The sequence below is a fragment of the Saccopteryx leptura genome, chromosome X (assembly GCF_036850995.1).
Source record: "Saccopteryx leptura isolate mSacLep1 chromosome X, mSacLep1_pri_phased_curated, whole genome shotgun sequence".
Taxonomy (NCBI): Eukaryota; Metazoa; Chordata; class Mammalia; order Chiroptera; family Emballonuridae; genus Saccopteryx; species Saccopteryx leptura.
The window spans coordinates 98461290-98474495 of NC_089516.1; the positions used below are offsets into that span (position 1 = coordinate 98461290).

Consider the following 13206-nt stretch of genomic DNA (forward strand, 5'->3'; position numbering starts at 1 on the left):
CAGGAGCCTTTCTGTATCTCCCCTCCCCTCAACTGGAAAAAAAGAAGAAAAAAAGCTGGGTCATTGCTATATATACCCAGCCAACCCTAGGGGAAAACCTCTGAGTGAAGAGAGGCAAAATAATCTGCCTGAGATTATACAAAGTCAAGACTAAACTCCAAATTCTGATTCTCACTGTAATGCTCTTTCAACTGTACCAAACTACTGATTTCAATGAAACAAACCCAAGGTGTAGTAATGAATGGTTGTTTTACAATGTCTATGTGCTGGAAAACAGGTCTCACAAAAGGTTAAAACCAATCAATAAAGACTCTATCTCCTCTTTGAAGCTTTAAAACAAAAAATTTAGAGATGATAATGAAGGCAATTTTATCAATATTCAAGGCCAATCAATATCCTTAGTTTATACAAATCAGTGATTTAAATATGGTTAACAAGCCACTTCATTTAAAATGTCAATGGCCTACAAATTACCTGAGGCTTAGTTCCATCTATATTGCTTATTAAAGAACTAGGATGAGTTTTCTTTTACTTCAGACAATGAATTCAATATTTATGAAGAGTAAATCCCTTCAAACTTAACAGGCTGTATTAGGTATAACTTTAAACATGCTAAAAAATATTGAAAAGAAATTATTTCCCGTATTAACAATTTCATCCATGGTATTCCATAAAGTTTAGTTCCATTAAAAAGCGGCTTCCCTGATTAATATTTGTAAAGATGAGCACTCAAAATATTTATGTAGGAAGGGTTTACAAATCAACATAGTTCGTGTTTACAAAACTCATTTTAGCTACTGCTCATTAAATTTCTGACCAAAAATTAATGTAAGTTTGTGGACTTGCTTACTTTAAGCAATGTTTGCAGCATAAAATTCAACTTAAAAAATAATTTGAAGAGTCACTTGGTCATTAAATTTTATGACTAGTAATCAATCATTTAAGAGTATTTCCCTAAATTGAGATAAAGTTTACACTTGTTAATTTCCTTTTATTTATTTATTTATTTATTTATTTATTTACTTATTTTGTATTTTCCTGAAGTTGGAAGCAGGCGGGGAGGCAGTCAGACAAGACTCCCACATGTGGCTGACTGGGATCCACCTGGCATGGCATACCCACCAGGGAGCAATGCTCTGCCCATCTGGGGCATCGCTCTGTTGCGGCCAGAGCCATTCTAGCACCTGAGGCGGAGGCTGTGGAGCCGTCCTCAGTGCCCAGGCCAACTTTCCTCCAATGGAGCTTTGGCTGCTGAAGGGGAAGAGAGAGACAGAGAGAAAGAAGGGGGGAAGTGGGAAGAAGCAGATGGGCGCTTCTCCTGCGTGCCCTGACCAGGAACCAAACCCGGAACTTCCACAGGCGGGGCTGATGCTCTACCACACAGCCAACTGGCCAGGGCCTACACTTGTTAATTTCTTTCGGCTTTACATTTACTGAGCAATTCAGAAGATTACTATTTTTAAAGGTTTTAGCTTCAGTTCAAGCTTTACTGATTTTATTGATTTTAGAGCTACCAAAAACTGAGAAATGTCTTTATGAAGGACTTAAGGCTTTAGTGGGCATTGAATTGATTTGAAAGAAAAACTGGGAGATTCTTTCACATTTTATTTTTTTAATTTCTGAAACACAAATCAAAGTACATTTTTGTAACATAGCATGTTAAAAAGCTTTACATTTGTTTCAATACAGGATGACAATATAGATACTTTACAACTTCCTTTTTAAAAACAACATGTCATGGAGGAAAACAGCTCATTAAAAAGCTATATGGGTACAGTCTATCATTTTTCATTATTTTAGTGCTTATGAATGACAAACTTGGACTAGCAGGCCCTCCAACTGAAAATTTGGTCCTCTGTCTGAAGTATATAAGTATTCCTCCTATAACAAAAATAAATTAAACATACTGTTGAAAAGAACAGAATTTTTGGTATAGACCTCTGAGTGAGCTTGAAAAACGAGTTGGGATGTGTTTCAACTGTACACAAGGAACATTCTAGAATCCACTTAAAACCATGTGGCAGAACAACTAGCCTGAGGCTAACTGGGATTGTTCTGCCTCAGAGGGGGACAGGGTACATCAAGTCTCACAATAGCCACACAATCACTTACTCAAAGTTAACAAAAATTCTACCTAGAATATACAACAATAGTAGAACAATCTCAACAGTTTTCAATGCCTGGGAGCAAAATTTAAGCTTAGAATAAATATCTCAGCAGGAACAATATTCAAAATGTTTATAAGACTTTAAGGTGAAAAAAACTTCATCATTCATAGGTGATGTCTTGTGCACAAGTACATTTGTTTCCAGGACACTGGGGACAACCACAAAATATACAGAGTAAACCCAAGTTGCTTAACCTTCCACCATTCCCTTGAGGACTAAACCCAGACCACCTCTGGCCACTTGAAGGGGTGTCTTTTCTTCTTTATTCTCAATGTAAATACTTGCTCCCTTGGACACCAGCAGTTTTGCTTCTTCCACTCTCTCCTCATCACAGGCTAAGTGTCTGAAATTGAGGACCACAAATACCAATAAATCACCACGAGTTCTACATAATGGTTAGGATTTCCTGATTGGTATGCTAAAAGGAAAGTCATTGAATCAGGAAAGGAAAATCAACTTGCAATGGGAAGTGTTTCTAAGTTAAAATTCAGTGAAATAGCCTTATAATACCAGATCATAAATCATAATTCTGGTCCTACTACAATAAAAGAAGGGATCTAAATGTCAGCCTAAGAAACAATTTATTTTACTGAGATTAGAAGTAATTTACACCAAACACACATGCAATCAATCAGGGTTTGAATTTAGAAAAGTCCCTACTGAGATAATCCGCTAGTAGGAATTTACATGGTTTATAGTTCGGAAAAGCAGTTTAAAAGAGTTTATCTCATTTGATTTTGTAAGTTAGCAAGGTATTTTTTTTTTTTTTTTTTTTTTTTTTTTTTTTTTTTTTTTTTTTTTTTTTTTTTTAGCGAGAGAGAGAAAGGACAGGCAGAAAGGGAGAGAGATAAGAAGCATCAGCTCATAGTTGTGGCACTTTTAGTTGTTCATTGCTTCTCGTATGTGCCTTAACCAGGGGCCTCCAGCTGAGCCAGTGACCCCACGCTTAAGCCATCAACACTGCACTCAAGCTGGTGAACCTGCACCCATGCTGGCAACCATGAGGTTTTTAACCTGGGTCCTCAGCGTCCCAGGAAATGCTCTACCACTGTGCCACCACCTGGTCAGGCTAGCAAGGTATTACTATCACCATTTTACAGCTGAAATTGTGACAGGTTAAAGTCTGTGCCTATGATGACATGACAGAGTAGTAACTGAGGAAGAGAACCTTATTCTGCACTTATAGTTTGCCAGGCAGGGTATTAGACATTTTACATGTTATTTTATTTTAACCTCACAACAATATGATGAAGGAATTAGTATCCTCATATTATAGATGAGGAAATTAAGACTCAGGAAGGTCAAGTAAATACTCCAACTCATTTTTTTAACATAATTAGTAATTGAGTTTGTAAATCCTAGGCTCTTAACATACCATATATGCTTGACTTCTAGATTTCTCCAGGTTACCCTACCTTTCTTGTTATGGAGAAAAGGGCAATATGCAAGTCTTTCTACATGGAGTCACTCAGAGCTACAGAGAAAATTTTACAAATAAGAGTTAAGAAAACATTTTTTTAAAAGTTGATTTAGCCTGACCAGGCAGTGGCACAGTGGATAGAGCGTTGGACTGGGATGTGGAGGACCCAGGTTCGAGACCCCGAGGTTGTCAGCTTGAGTGCGGGCTCATCTGGTTTGAGCAAAGCTCACCAGCTTGGACCCAAGGTCACTGGCTCGAGCAAAGGGTTACTTGGTCTGCTGTAGCCCCACGGTCAAGACACATAGAGAAAGCAGTCAATGAACAACTTAGGTGTCACAATGAAAAACTAATAATTGATGCTTCTCATCTCTCTCCGTTCCTGTTGGTCTGTCCCTATCTATCCCTCTCTCTGACTCTCTCTGTCTCTGTAAAAAAAAAAAAAAAAAGTGATTTAAAGTCAAATTAGAAAAGAATGAATAACACTTTGTACTAAAAAGAAGACTCGGAATTTCTGTTTCAAAAAAAAGGTCATCATTCAATGAAGAAGAAAAATGGTCAAATACTGCAGAAAAAATATCAAAGTAGACGACGGCTTCAAGCCATATGCATAAATATGTTCCAAATAGATTTGAATTAAAAAAATGATGACAATAACTCTCAATTAAAACTCATGCTACAGTAAAATACTGGTGAATATCTAACAAAATTTAGGGTGAGGAAAGACTCTCTAGTCCTGAGGGGAGATTAACAGGTTTGACTACATAGGTTTGAATTCTGTTATTTAAAGAAAAAAACATGAACATGAAAAGACAAACTGGAAAAATATTTTCAATAGGTAGAAGGTCAATATTTTTATTATGCCAAGTCAAGAATACAAAGAAAATCAGTAAAAAGAAATTAAGGCCCTGGCCGGTTGGCTCAATGGTAGATCATCAGCCTGGCATGTAGATGTCCCGGGTTTGATTCCCAGTCAGGGCACACAGAGGAAGCGACCATTTGCTTCTCCACCACCCCTCTCCTTTCTCTCTATCTCTCTCTTCCTCTCCCATAGGCAAGGCTTCACTGGAATCATTTGGCCCGGGCACTGAGGATGGCACTATGGCCTCCACCTTAAGTGCTAAAATGGCTACGGTTACAGAGGAGCAAGGGCCCTAGATGGGCACAGCATCGCCCCCTAGTGGGCATGCCGAGTGGATCCCAGTCAAGCATATGGAGGAGTCTGTCTCTCTGCCTCCCTGCTTTTCACTTCAGAAAAATACAAAAATTAATTAACTAATTAATTCCCCCAAAGGAAATACAAAGGGACACAAAAGGTTACAATTTATAAAAGAAATGTAATTCATCATAGGCATTAAAACTGTTTTAATTCAGTGATACATCAAAAGAATATGTTCAGTGTTGGGGAGGGGGTAGTAGGCACTCTCAAACTGCTATTGGGAGGGTCCAACGGTCCTCCTCTGGAAGCACTGTGGCAATATATAGCAAGTCTTAAACTGTGTGTATTTGTTGACCCAGGAATTCTACTTCTAGGCGTCTATACTAAGGTAATAATCAGCAATATGGCCCAACATTTTTTGTACAAAGTTGGCCAATGTAGCATTATTTACATATAGTAGTGGACAACTCTAAAAACTTTATATAGTAATATAGGAATGATTAAATTATGGAACATCCATAAAGTGACACTGTATATAGCCTTTCTTTTTTTGGGGGGGGGTTGTATTTTTCTGAAGCTGGAAACGGGGAGAGACAGTCAGACAGACTCCCGCATGCGCCGGACTAAGATCCACCCGGCACGCCCACCAGGGGTGAAGCTCTGCCCACCAGGGGGTGATGCTCTGCCCCTCCAGGGCATCCTCTGCCGAGACCAGAGCCACTCTAGATCCTGGGGCAGAGGCCAAGGAGCCATCCCCAGCACCCGGGCCATCTCTGCTCCAATGGAGCCTTGGCTGCGGGAGGGGAAGAGAGAGACAGAGAGGAAGGGGGGGGTGGAGAAGCAAATGGGCGCTTCTCCTATGTGCCCTGGCCAGGAATTGAACCCGGGTCCCCCACATGCCAGGCCGATGCTCTACCGCTGAGCCAACCGGCCAGGGCCAGCCTTTCAAAAATATTCTTAAAATACTTAACACTTGAAATTGCTCACGACACACTATGAGGTCAAAAGAACAAGATATAAAACCAGACACACATTATGATCCTATTTTACACAAAAAAGTAAAATATGCAGATGCATATAAAAGACTAGGAGGACAGACATAAAAATGTTATCACTGGTTGATTCTGCATGGCAAGAGAATAGGCATTTTTAATTTTTATCTTTATACTTTTGTGTACTTTCAAATGTTTTTGCCATAAACATGTATTGCATTTATAAGCAGAATAAAAAAAGAAAACGATATGTAAGAATTAGTGTAAGAGGGCTAATGTCAGGTAGAATACAAATGACTGCTACTTGTCACTTACAGAGGAGTGTTACCCTCAGTGTCTTGGATGTTTGTGGATGCTTTGTAGTACAGAAGGATATGAATCATCTTCAAGTTACCCTTGGCTGCCGCCCGGTGCATTGCTGTAGCCTCATAATGGTCCTTCGCATCTGGATTAGCCCCGCCTTCCAGTAACATGACAGCGATCTGGAAAGTCAGAGAAGAAATCGATGCAGGGACTTGTCTGTTTTTGCATACAGGTTTAGAACTCAGAAGAAGTCACCAAGGAATAAAACACTACCTCGTGCCTGTTTTTGGAAGCTGCATAATGCAGGGGAGTACAGCCATTTTGATTCACAGCATTCACTTGAGCGCCTCGTCCCAGAAGGGCCTTTACAATCTCATCCCGGCCAGCAGAAGCAGCAATATGAAGAGGAGACCAGCCGGCCTGTAAAAGAGGCGAGCAGCACAACCCCGGGCCCGGCGGGGTGGCACAGGGGTTAACGCTAACATTCTGGCCGTGTACAAAGAGCTGTGTGAATGGTTTAAAAAAACAACATTCTTTCTCCCCCCTCAATAAGCACTATAGAAAATATGGAAAGCACATGTACACAGAAGAAGAGAAAAACCACCCATAATCCCGCAACACAGAGGTGATGATACTGAAGTCTAATTCTAACGCATTTTCAAATTGGGATCATAGCTTGTAAAATTCTGTGAGCTGCACTTTTCACAATGTCCACTTATCATTTTTGTTGTGAGAATTTTCCTATGTCATTCTTTAGGATCATAACTTTACTGACTGCAAATTACTTTATCACATGCATCCAACTGTTCCTCCACTAAATTGCTTTTATTTCTCTGTTAATGTAAGAGTTACTTCAGTGAGCATCCTTGAAAAGGAATCTTTGCCCTACAAAGAAGTCTTCATCCTTATTTTTCACAAGTCTTATCCTAATATAACCAAAACCATTACAACAAAATCTCTATGTAACAAATACATAATTCAGGCAATATTTATAAAAATTCCCAACTTAATAAAAAAGGTATACAATATGTTATATATCATTGTAATAAGCCTTGAACTGCATGTTTGCCTTAAATTATAGCATATTAATGGAAAAACTATTGTTTTTCTAATTGATTTTAGAGAGAAAGAAAGAAAGGCAGGGGGGAGGAGCAGGAAGCATCAGTTCACAGTTGCTTTCCACATGTGCCTTGACCAGGTAAGCCCAGGGTTTCGAACCGGCAACCTCAGCATTCCAGGTCAATGCTTTATCCACTGCGCCACCACAGGTCCAAAACTAATATTTTAAAATAATGCAACCACTAGTCCTGCGCTTGGTAACCAGGGCCGTACTGTAAATCCTTAGTAATAAAGGTTGCAATTTTGGCTCTTGCCAGGTAGGTCAGCTGGTTAGAACATCATACCACTATACCATGGTTGCAGGTTTGATTCCTGGTCAGGACATACAGGAATCAATCAATGAATGCATAAATAAGAAGAACAAATCAATGTTTCTCTCTCTCTCCCTCTCCCTTCCTCTTTGCCTCTAAAATCTAATTTTTAAAAAGTTACAATTTTGTTTATAAGCTTAATACTCAGGCTTCAGTAGACACCAGTCTGGAGTCCACAGATAACTGGAAATTTATCAACTCTGCCGAGTACTCACATCATCTTTATCATTCACTGGCACTCCAAGTTGCAGCAAGAATTCAACAACTTCTGTATGTCCTGCTGAGCATGCCCAATGCAATGCAGTTCTGCTGTCCTACAGGGAAAGAGAGAAGCAATAAGATAAACATTCTTTTACAGAAATAGAAGAGCTAAGCAAAGAAAACAGGAAAAAAAAAACACACACCAAACCCTGTAGTTTGGAAACTAGAAGTGGAGAGCCCTGAATCCTCAGGTAACCTTAAACCGTACGATTACTAATACAGGGTAGAGCAAAATAGGTTTGCAGTTGTGAGTGTACGACACACAGTTTATTCTTGTATTATTATTTATTAATTATTGTATTATTTTAGTACAAACAACTGTAAGCCTACTTTTGCCCCACCATCTGTAAGAGTGACCAAGGTTTTAGTAACATGGGGAGAATACACTGATGGATATAAGTAACTCTGAGCACAACACAGCCATGAAGGCAGTATAGTAAGAAACTGATTTGAATGCTTGGGCAGAAATAGAGCCTCGGCTGTTTACTATTATAGCATCATTTATATAGTTTTATGTCAGGCACTGTGCTAGTTTTACATATGTCTCATTTAATCCTCATGACCCTGTACAGTGGACATTATCCCCATTTTACAGATAAGGCAGCTAAGACTCCTCAGGGTAGGCAATTTGTCCAAGGTCACACAGCTAGTAAATAAAGTTGGGACCTAAATCCCTTCTTACTCTGAAATTTTAGGTTTTCTAGAAAGAACAATGTTATCTTATGGGAAGAAATGTTAATAAAACTAGTTGAGATTATTTGTCTATCCATTTAAAAAAACACACCACACACAGAATTAAGAGAGCAACATTAGTTTTTTTTAAAATAAGCTGGGAGGCCCTGGCTGGTTGGGTCAGTGGTAAAGCACTGACCTGGGTTATCTAAGTCCCAGGTTCAATTCCCAGTCAGGGCACACAGGAGAAATGATCATCTGTTTCTCCTCCCTCCCCCTTCTCTTCTCTTCTCCTCTTCTCTTCTTTTCTCTTCTCTTCTCTTCTCTTCTCTTCTCTTCTCTTCTCTTCTCTTCTCTTCTCTTCTCTTCTCTTCTCCCCTCCCCTCCCCTCTCTCTCTCTCTCTCCCCCCCTCTCGCAGCCATGGCTCGATTGATTGAGCCAGCTGGCCCTGGGCATTGAGAATAGTTCTGTAGCGCCTCTGCCTCAGATGCTAAAAATAGCCTGGCTGCAAGCATTGGACCCAAATGGGGTTGATGGGTGGATCCTGGTCGGACACATGTTGGAATCTGTCTCTCCATCCCTTCCTCTTACTTAGAAAAAAAAATGGCTAGGAGTTAGTCATATTTCTCCAAGGGAATCCCTTTTTGCATTGACTATTAATTTCTTAGTCCTATGTAGTTTCAATCATATAAAAAATAAAGAGAATATAGTAATAACTCATATGCCTATCAAATAGATTTACTATTTTGCCATATTTGCTTTGTCAAATTTTTCCTAGCTGAGATTTTTAAAAATAAATCCTAAATATCATGACTTTTCATCCCTAAATATCTGTGTCTAAAAAACAAAGATACTTTCATACATAGCTCTAAGACTATTATTATACCTATTAAAATGTACACTAACTCTAAAAATAAATGAAACAATTAACATTAACCCTCTATTAAACTGATAAGAACAGATCACTTGATCTTAGCCAGAAGGTTGAGAAGCGATTAACATTTACCCTTTTATAATACCTAACACCCAGTGTGTATTAAGATTTCCCTAATTGTCTCCCAAATGTCTTTTCACATCTGGCCTGTCTCAGATAGGATCCAGACAAGGTCCACAAGTTGCATTTGGTTATGTTACTTAAGTCTCTTGATCTTCAATAGCTTCCCCCTTTTCATGTGATTGAGTTGATGAAGAATGGTTGGAAGTACGATTGGATCTTAATTTAATACTACTAAATTAAGGTAAAACATTAATATTGCCAGAACATAATTAAGATAAATTAGCTGAAGGTAAATCCATCTGCAAGTTAAGCAATAAAGTTAAGTTCCAGGAAAAAAAGTCTCCTGACTTCTAATTGTCTTTCCAAAGATACAAAATGGAGGTCTTTAAGTATGTGACACTGTCTCACTTTGTGCTAAGCACGGCTTGTCAAATAGAAGGCAATCTATAAATACTTTTTAACTTAGTAAGGGCACTATGAATTTTTTTTAGACACTCAGGGTGAAACCATGAGGGTGCTTTGAGCAGGAGTGCAGAAACAAACACTTTCCAAAGTCCATTCTCTTCTGTTCTGCCTCTACCTATAATGCCCATTCAGCCTGCAAGGAAATCCCACTCATCCTGCAAGGTTGAACCTCCTTTGCCAACAAGGCCTTTTCAATAATAACATTCGACTTTTCTAAAGGAGATTAAAGCAGGTCTTCCTGTTACATGTTCTGAAAGCACCACATAAACCTTTCCCGAGTTTATAACCACAATTTGTAATTGGACACATGATTCGGGATTACTTTATGCACATCCGCTTCTTCCACGCAACAGTCTTCCCAACTCCTAGCAAACCGTCTGGCACAGAAGACAGGTTCAGTTATTCGTGTTTCATTCAATAAATCACTTGTAAGAGTAAAGACACACATTTAAAAAAAAAAACAAAAAACTTTCTTCCTCAGGGACATCTCAGAAATCATGTATTTCTGAGAAACGCAGTAAACGTTCTAGAAATACCCAAAATACAGAGAGGTAAGTACTGGACAAAAAAACAAACAAAACACACACATACACGCTAAGGTGACCAACTTTTTTTTTTTTTTTTTGCATTTTTCTGAAGCTGGAAACAGGGAGAGACAGTCAGACTCCCGCATGCGCCCGACCGGGATCCACCTGGCACGCCCACCATGGGGGGGGGCGCTCTGCCCACCAGGGGGCGATGCTCTGCCCATCCTGGGCGTCGCCATGTTCCGACCAGAGCCACTCTAGCGCCTGAGCAGAGGCCAAGGAGCCATCCCCAGCGCCCGGGCCATCTTTGCTCCAATGGAGCCTTGGCTGCAGGAGGGGAAGAGAGAGACAGAGAGGAAGGCGCGGCGGAGGGGTGGAGAAGCAAATGGGCGCTTTTCCTGTGTGCCCTGGCCGGGAATCGAACCCAGGTCCTCCGCACGCTAGGCCGACGCTCTACCGCTGAGCCAACCGGCCAGGGCAAGGTGACCAACTTTTTTACAATGAAAAGGACAAAAACTGAAGAAACAATATCATAAAAAAAAGAGACATTTTATTCATTGCAACAAAAATACACTATAATATGATAAATGCATAATAAAAGCATTTGTAACACTTTATATTGTAATTATGCTTACATGCCTATTAATTTTTAATAATAATTGTAAGAAAAAATACTCATTTAAATACAAACACGTCACATCACACGCAACGGATCGATGCTGCATGGATCGAATACGGACATTTACAGATTAGTCTTCCAATATCAAAAAGGACACGTAGGAGGCCAGAACTTACAAAAGGACCGTCCTCCCTAAAGGAGGACAATTGGTCACCTTAACACACACACACACACACACACACACACACACACACACACACACAAACTGAGGTTTGTGGGACTGGCTCTGGCCACCCAATTCTGAGTGCTGATGTGACCTGGGGTGAGGATGGGGCGACAGGGGCGGGGACGTGGCCCTCAGGGAACCGGCCTCCTCTTGGTTCGCGCCAGGCAACCACATTGGCCTACGTCACAGCTGCCGCCTGTGGAAAGGCCCCAGCGCGGCTTTACCTGGTCGGTTCTAGTGGCCAGGGACTTATCCGCCAGGATCTCCTCCTTCAACTCCTCTAGCTTTCCGCTGTAGGCCAGATTGCAGACCATTAGGTTAGACACAAACCCCTCCATTGCGCTTTCCCAGGATCTCCGCGCAGCAGAACCAAGGATCAAACGTAGTTGGCCGCGACTGCCAATCATATGAAGCGATAGAGCTCCACCAATCATCCACCTTTTTCGTTCCTTTGTTCCTTTCCCCATCGCAGGGTGCCTCTGGGAGTTGTAGTTTGAGCTTAATTCCGGGCTGGGAGGCGTCTTTGCTGCTCTCTTCCACTCTGCCTCTGGCAGCGCCGAACTACAAGTCCCAGGGTCCCTCGCGGCCACCGTAGTCAAGTGGCCGGTGGAATTGGCCCAGGATGACAGCTGGAGAATGGAGTCAGGTACTGGGACCCGCTTCGTGTTGAACTGGGGCGGGTGGTCGCTGTGGGCCATTGAGTCGGCCACGCGAAACGGGTGCGGAATCATGGCAAGAGAGTTATAGGAGACTAAAGGTCCTGCCCCACGGGGGCCCTGACCTGCAGCGGCAGGCGGAAGGGACAACGGTAGGAGCTGAGTACTATCTCCTGAGCTCTTACTGGTGGCTGTGGCCACCCTCTCCCTCCCTGCCGCTGGCACAGGAGTGGAAAAAAGTAGAGATTAATTATTCCGATACCTCGGCGAGAGGCATCAGGACAGAATTCTCTCACAGCGGTGATAGCATATGGCATCACAGTAAGATGATGTGCCAGGGCGATGCCAAAGGCAGGGTGTGATGCCATAAGAGCCCTCGGTGAGTTCATGGCCTGGTGACTTCACAATTTGATGAGGGTCATCTTGATAATGTGGTATGGTGTTGGCCCTTTATTATCGCGGTAATAATGATGACATCGAGACTTTGCTAGAACTATTAAACTAATAGTGTTTCTGTTTATGGAAATCCCAAATAGTGCCATAGCAGAAGAGATGCCAGGCTTATCTTTATCCCGAAGGGCAGTATGCCAAAACTAGGTAATGATAAGACTACACTCAAGAAAGAGACTGATTATGTTCTATTTATCTTGTTATGGCATAGAACAGGGGTTGGCAAACTTTGTGCAAACAGCCAGATAGTAAATATTTTAGGCTTTGCGAGCCAAAAGAGAAAATTCTGGATAATTTGTAGGTACTTAAATAAGAGAAAAAGCAAATTCAACAAATGTTTATTGATGTATTTCAGAATATAATAGTAACAGAGTACCTTTTCTGTAATACAGGACTACTGGTGTAAATAATGAAACTCTTCTGGGTGGGGAAGGGCTAACATTTTGTTTAATTGGGGCTTACAGTCAGTGTTGCCTGTTATCAAAATTGTTCTAAATGTTGATCTGTTAATGCTGATCTGTAATAATATTTTACCCATTTCATTTTGTAAATGCCTTTTCACATAGATAAGGACTACCAAATACTGATGTTGATCCAGAAGCATTTATTGTTAATTTTGAAATACATTTTTATTGCAGAATAATTTTACATTTGTAAAAAAGTTGCAAAGGTAGTGCAGAGTTCCTGTATACCCCTCACCCAGTTTTCCCTACTGTTTTTTTCCTATTTTTAACAGCTTTTTGAGATATATTTTACATATGATAAAATTCATGCATTTCAAGTGTATAATTAAATGATTTTTGGTAACTTTACTAAATGGTTCAGCCATCAACATAATCAGATTTAGAACATTTTCACTCCCT

General features: G+C 40.6%; 2 protein-coding genes and 1 pseudogene across 4 annotated transcripts in view; 1 reads left to right on the plus strand and 2 right to left on the minus strand.

The window, feature by feature from the left end:
* Positions 1–1592: 1592 nt before the first annotated feature.
* PSMD10 (proteasome 26S subunit, non-ATPase 10) lies at positions 1593–11632 on the minus strand. Of its 2 annotated transcripts, none has more exons than XM_066356221.1 (5): positions 11462–11630; positions 7685–7783; positions 6313–6459; positions 6052–6218; positions 1593–2511 (listed from the first exon to the last, which is right to left on the minus strand). In XM_066356221.1, the coding sequence occupies exons 1-5, from the start codon at positions 11573–11575 to the stop codon at positions 2358–2360; spliced, it is 681 nt and encodes a 226-aa protein (XP_066212318.1). In that variant the 5' UTR covers positions 11576–11630; the 3' UTR covers positions 1593–2357. The 2 variants fall into 2 exon arrangements, with proteins under 2 accessions (XP_066212318.1, XP_066212319.1); XM_066356222.1 differs by having other exon boundaries at positions 2377–2511; positions 6131–6218; positions 11462–11632.
* Positions 9295–9399, minus strand: LOC136386554 (U2 spliceosomal RNA; annotated as a pseudogene).
* Positions 11633–11751: 119 nt separating the features above from the next.
* The window catches only part of ATG4A (autophagy related 4A cysteine peptidase), a 62382-nt gene continuing 60927 nt past the window's right edge, over positions 11752–13206 (plus strand). For both annotated transcript variants that reach the window (XM_066357117.1, XM_066357119.1), the window contains exon 1: positions 11752–11883. In XM_066357117.1, the coding sequence (XP_066213214.1) occupies positions 11874–11883 (10 nt within the window). In that variant the 5' untranslated portion in view covers positions 11752–11873. The remainder of the gene's footprint in view (positions 11884–13206) is intronic.

What these genes read in the sequence shown, in the direction of transcription:
- PSMD10 (XM_066356221.1), bottom strand. Translation starts at nt 11,575, where the DNA reads ATGGAGGGGTTTGTGTCTAACCTAATGGTCTGCAATCTGGCCTACAGC. An exon ending in TGGCCACTAGAACCGACCAG is followed by an intron (nt 7,784 to 11,461) that starts GTAAAGCCGCGC and finishes CTTTCCCTGTAG; the next exon opens with GACAGCAGAACTGCATTGCA. An exon ending in CTTCCAAAAACAGGCACGAG is followed by an intron (nt 6,219 to 6,312) that starts GTAGTGTTTTAT and finishes CTGACTTTCCAG; the next exon opens with ATCGCTGTCATGTTACTGGA.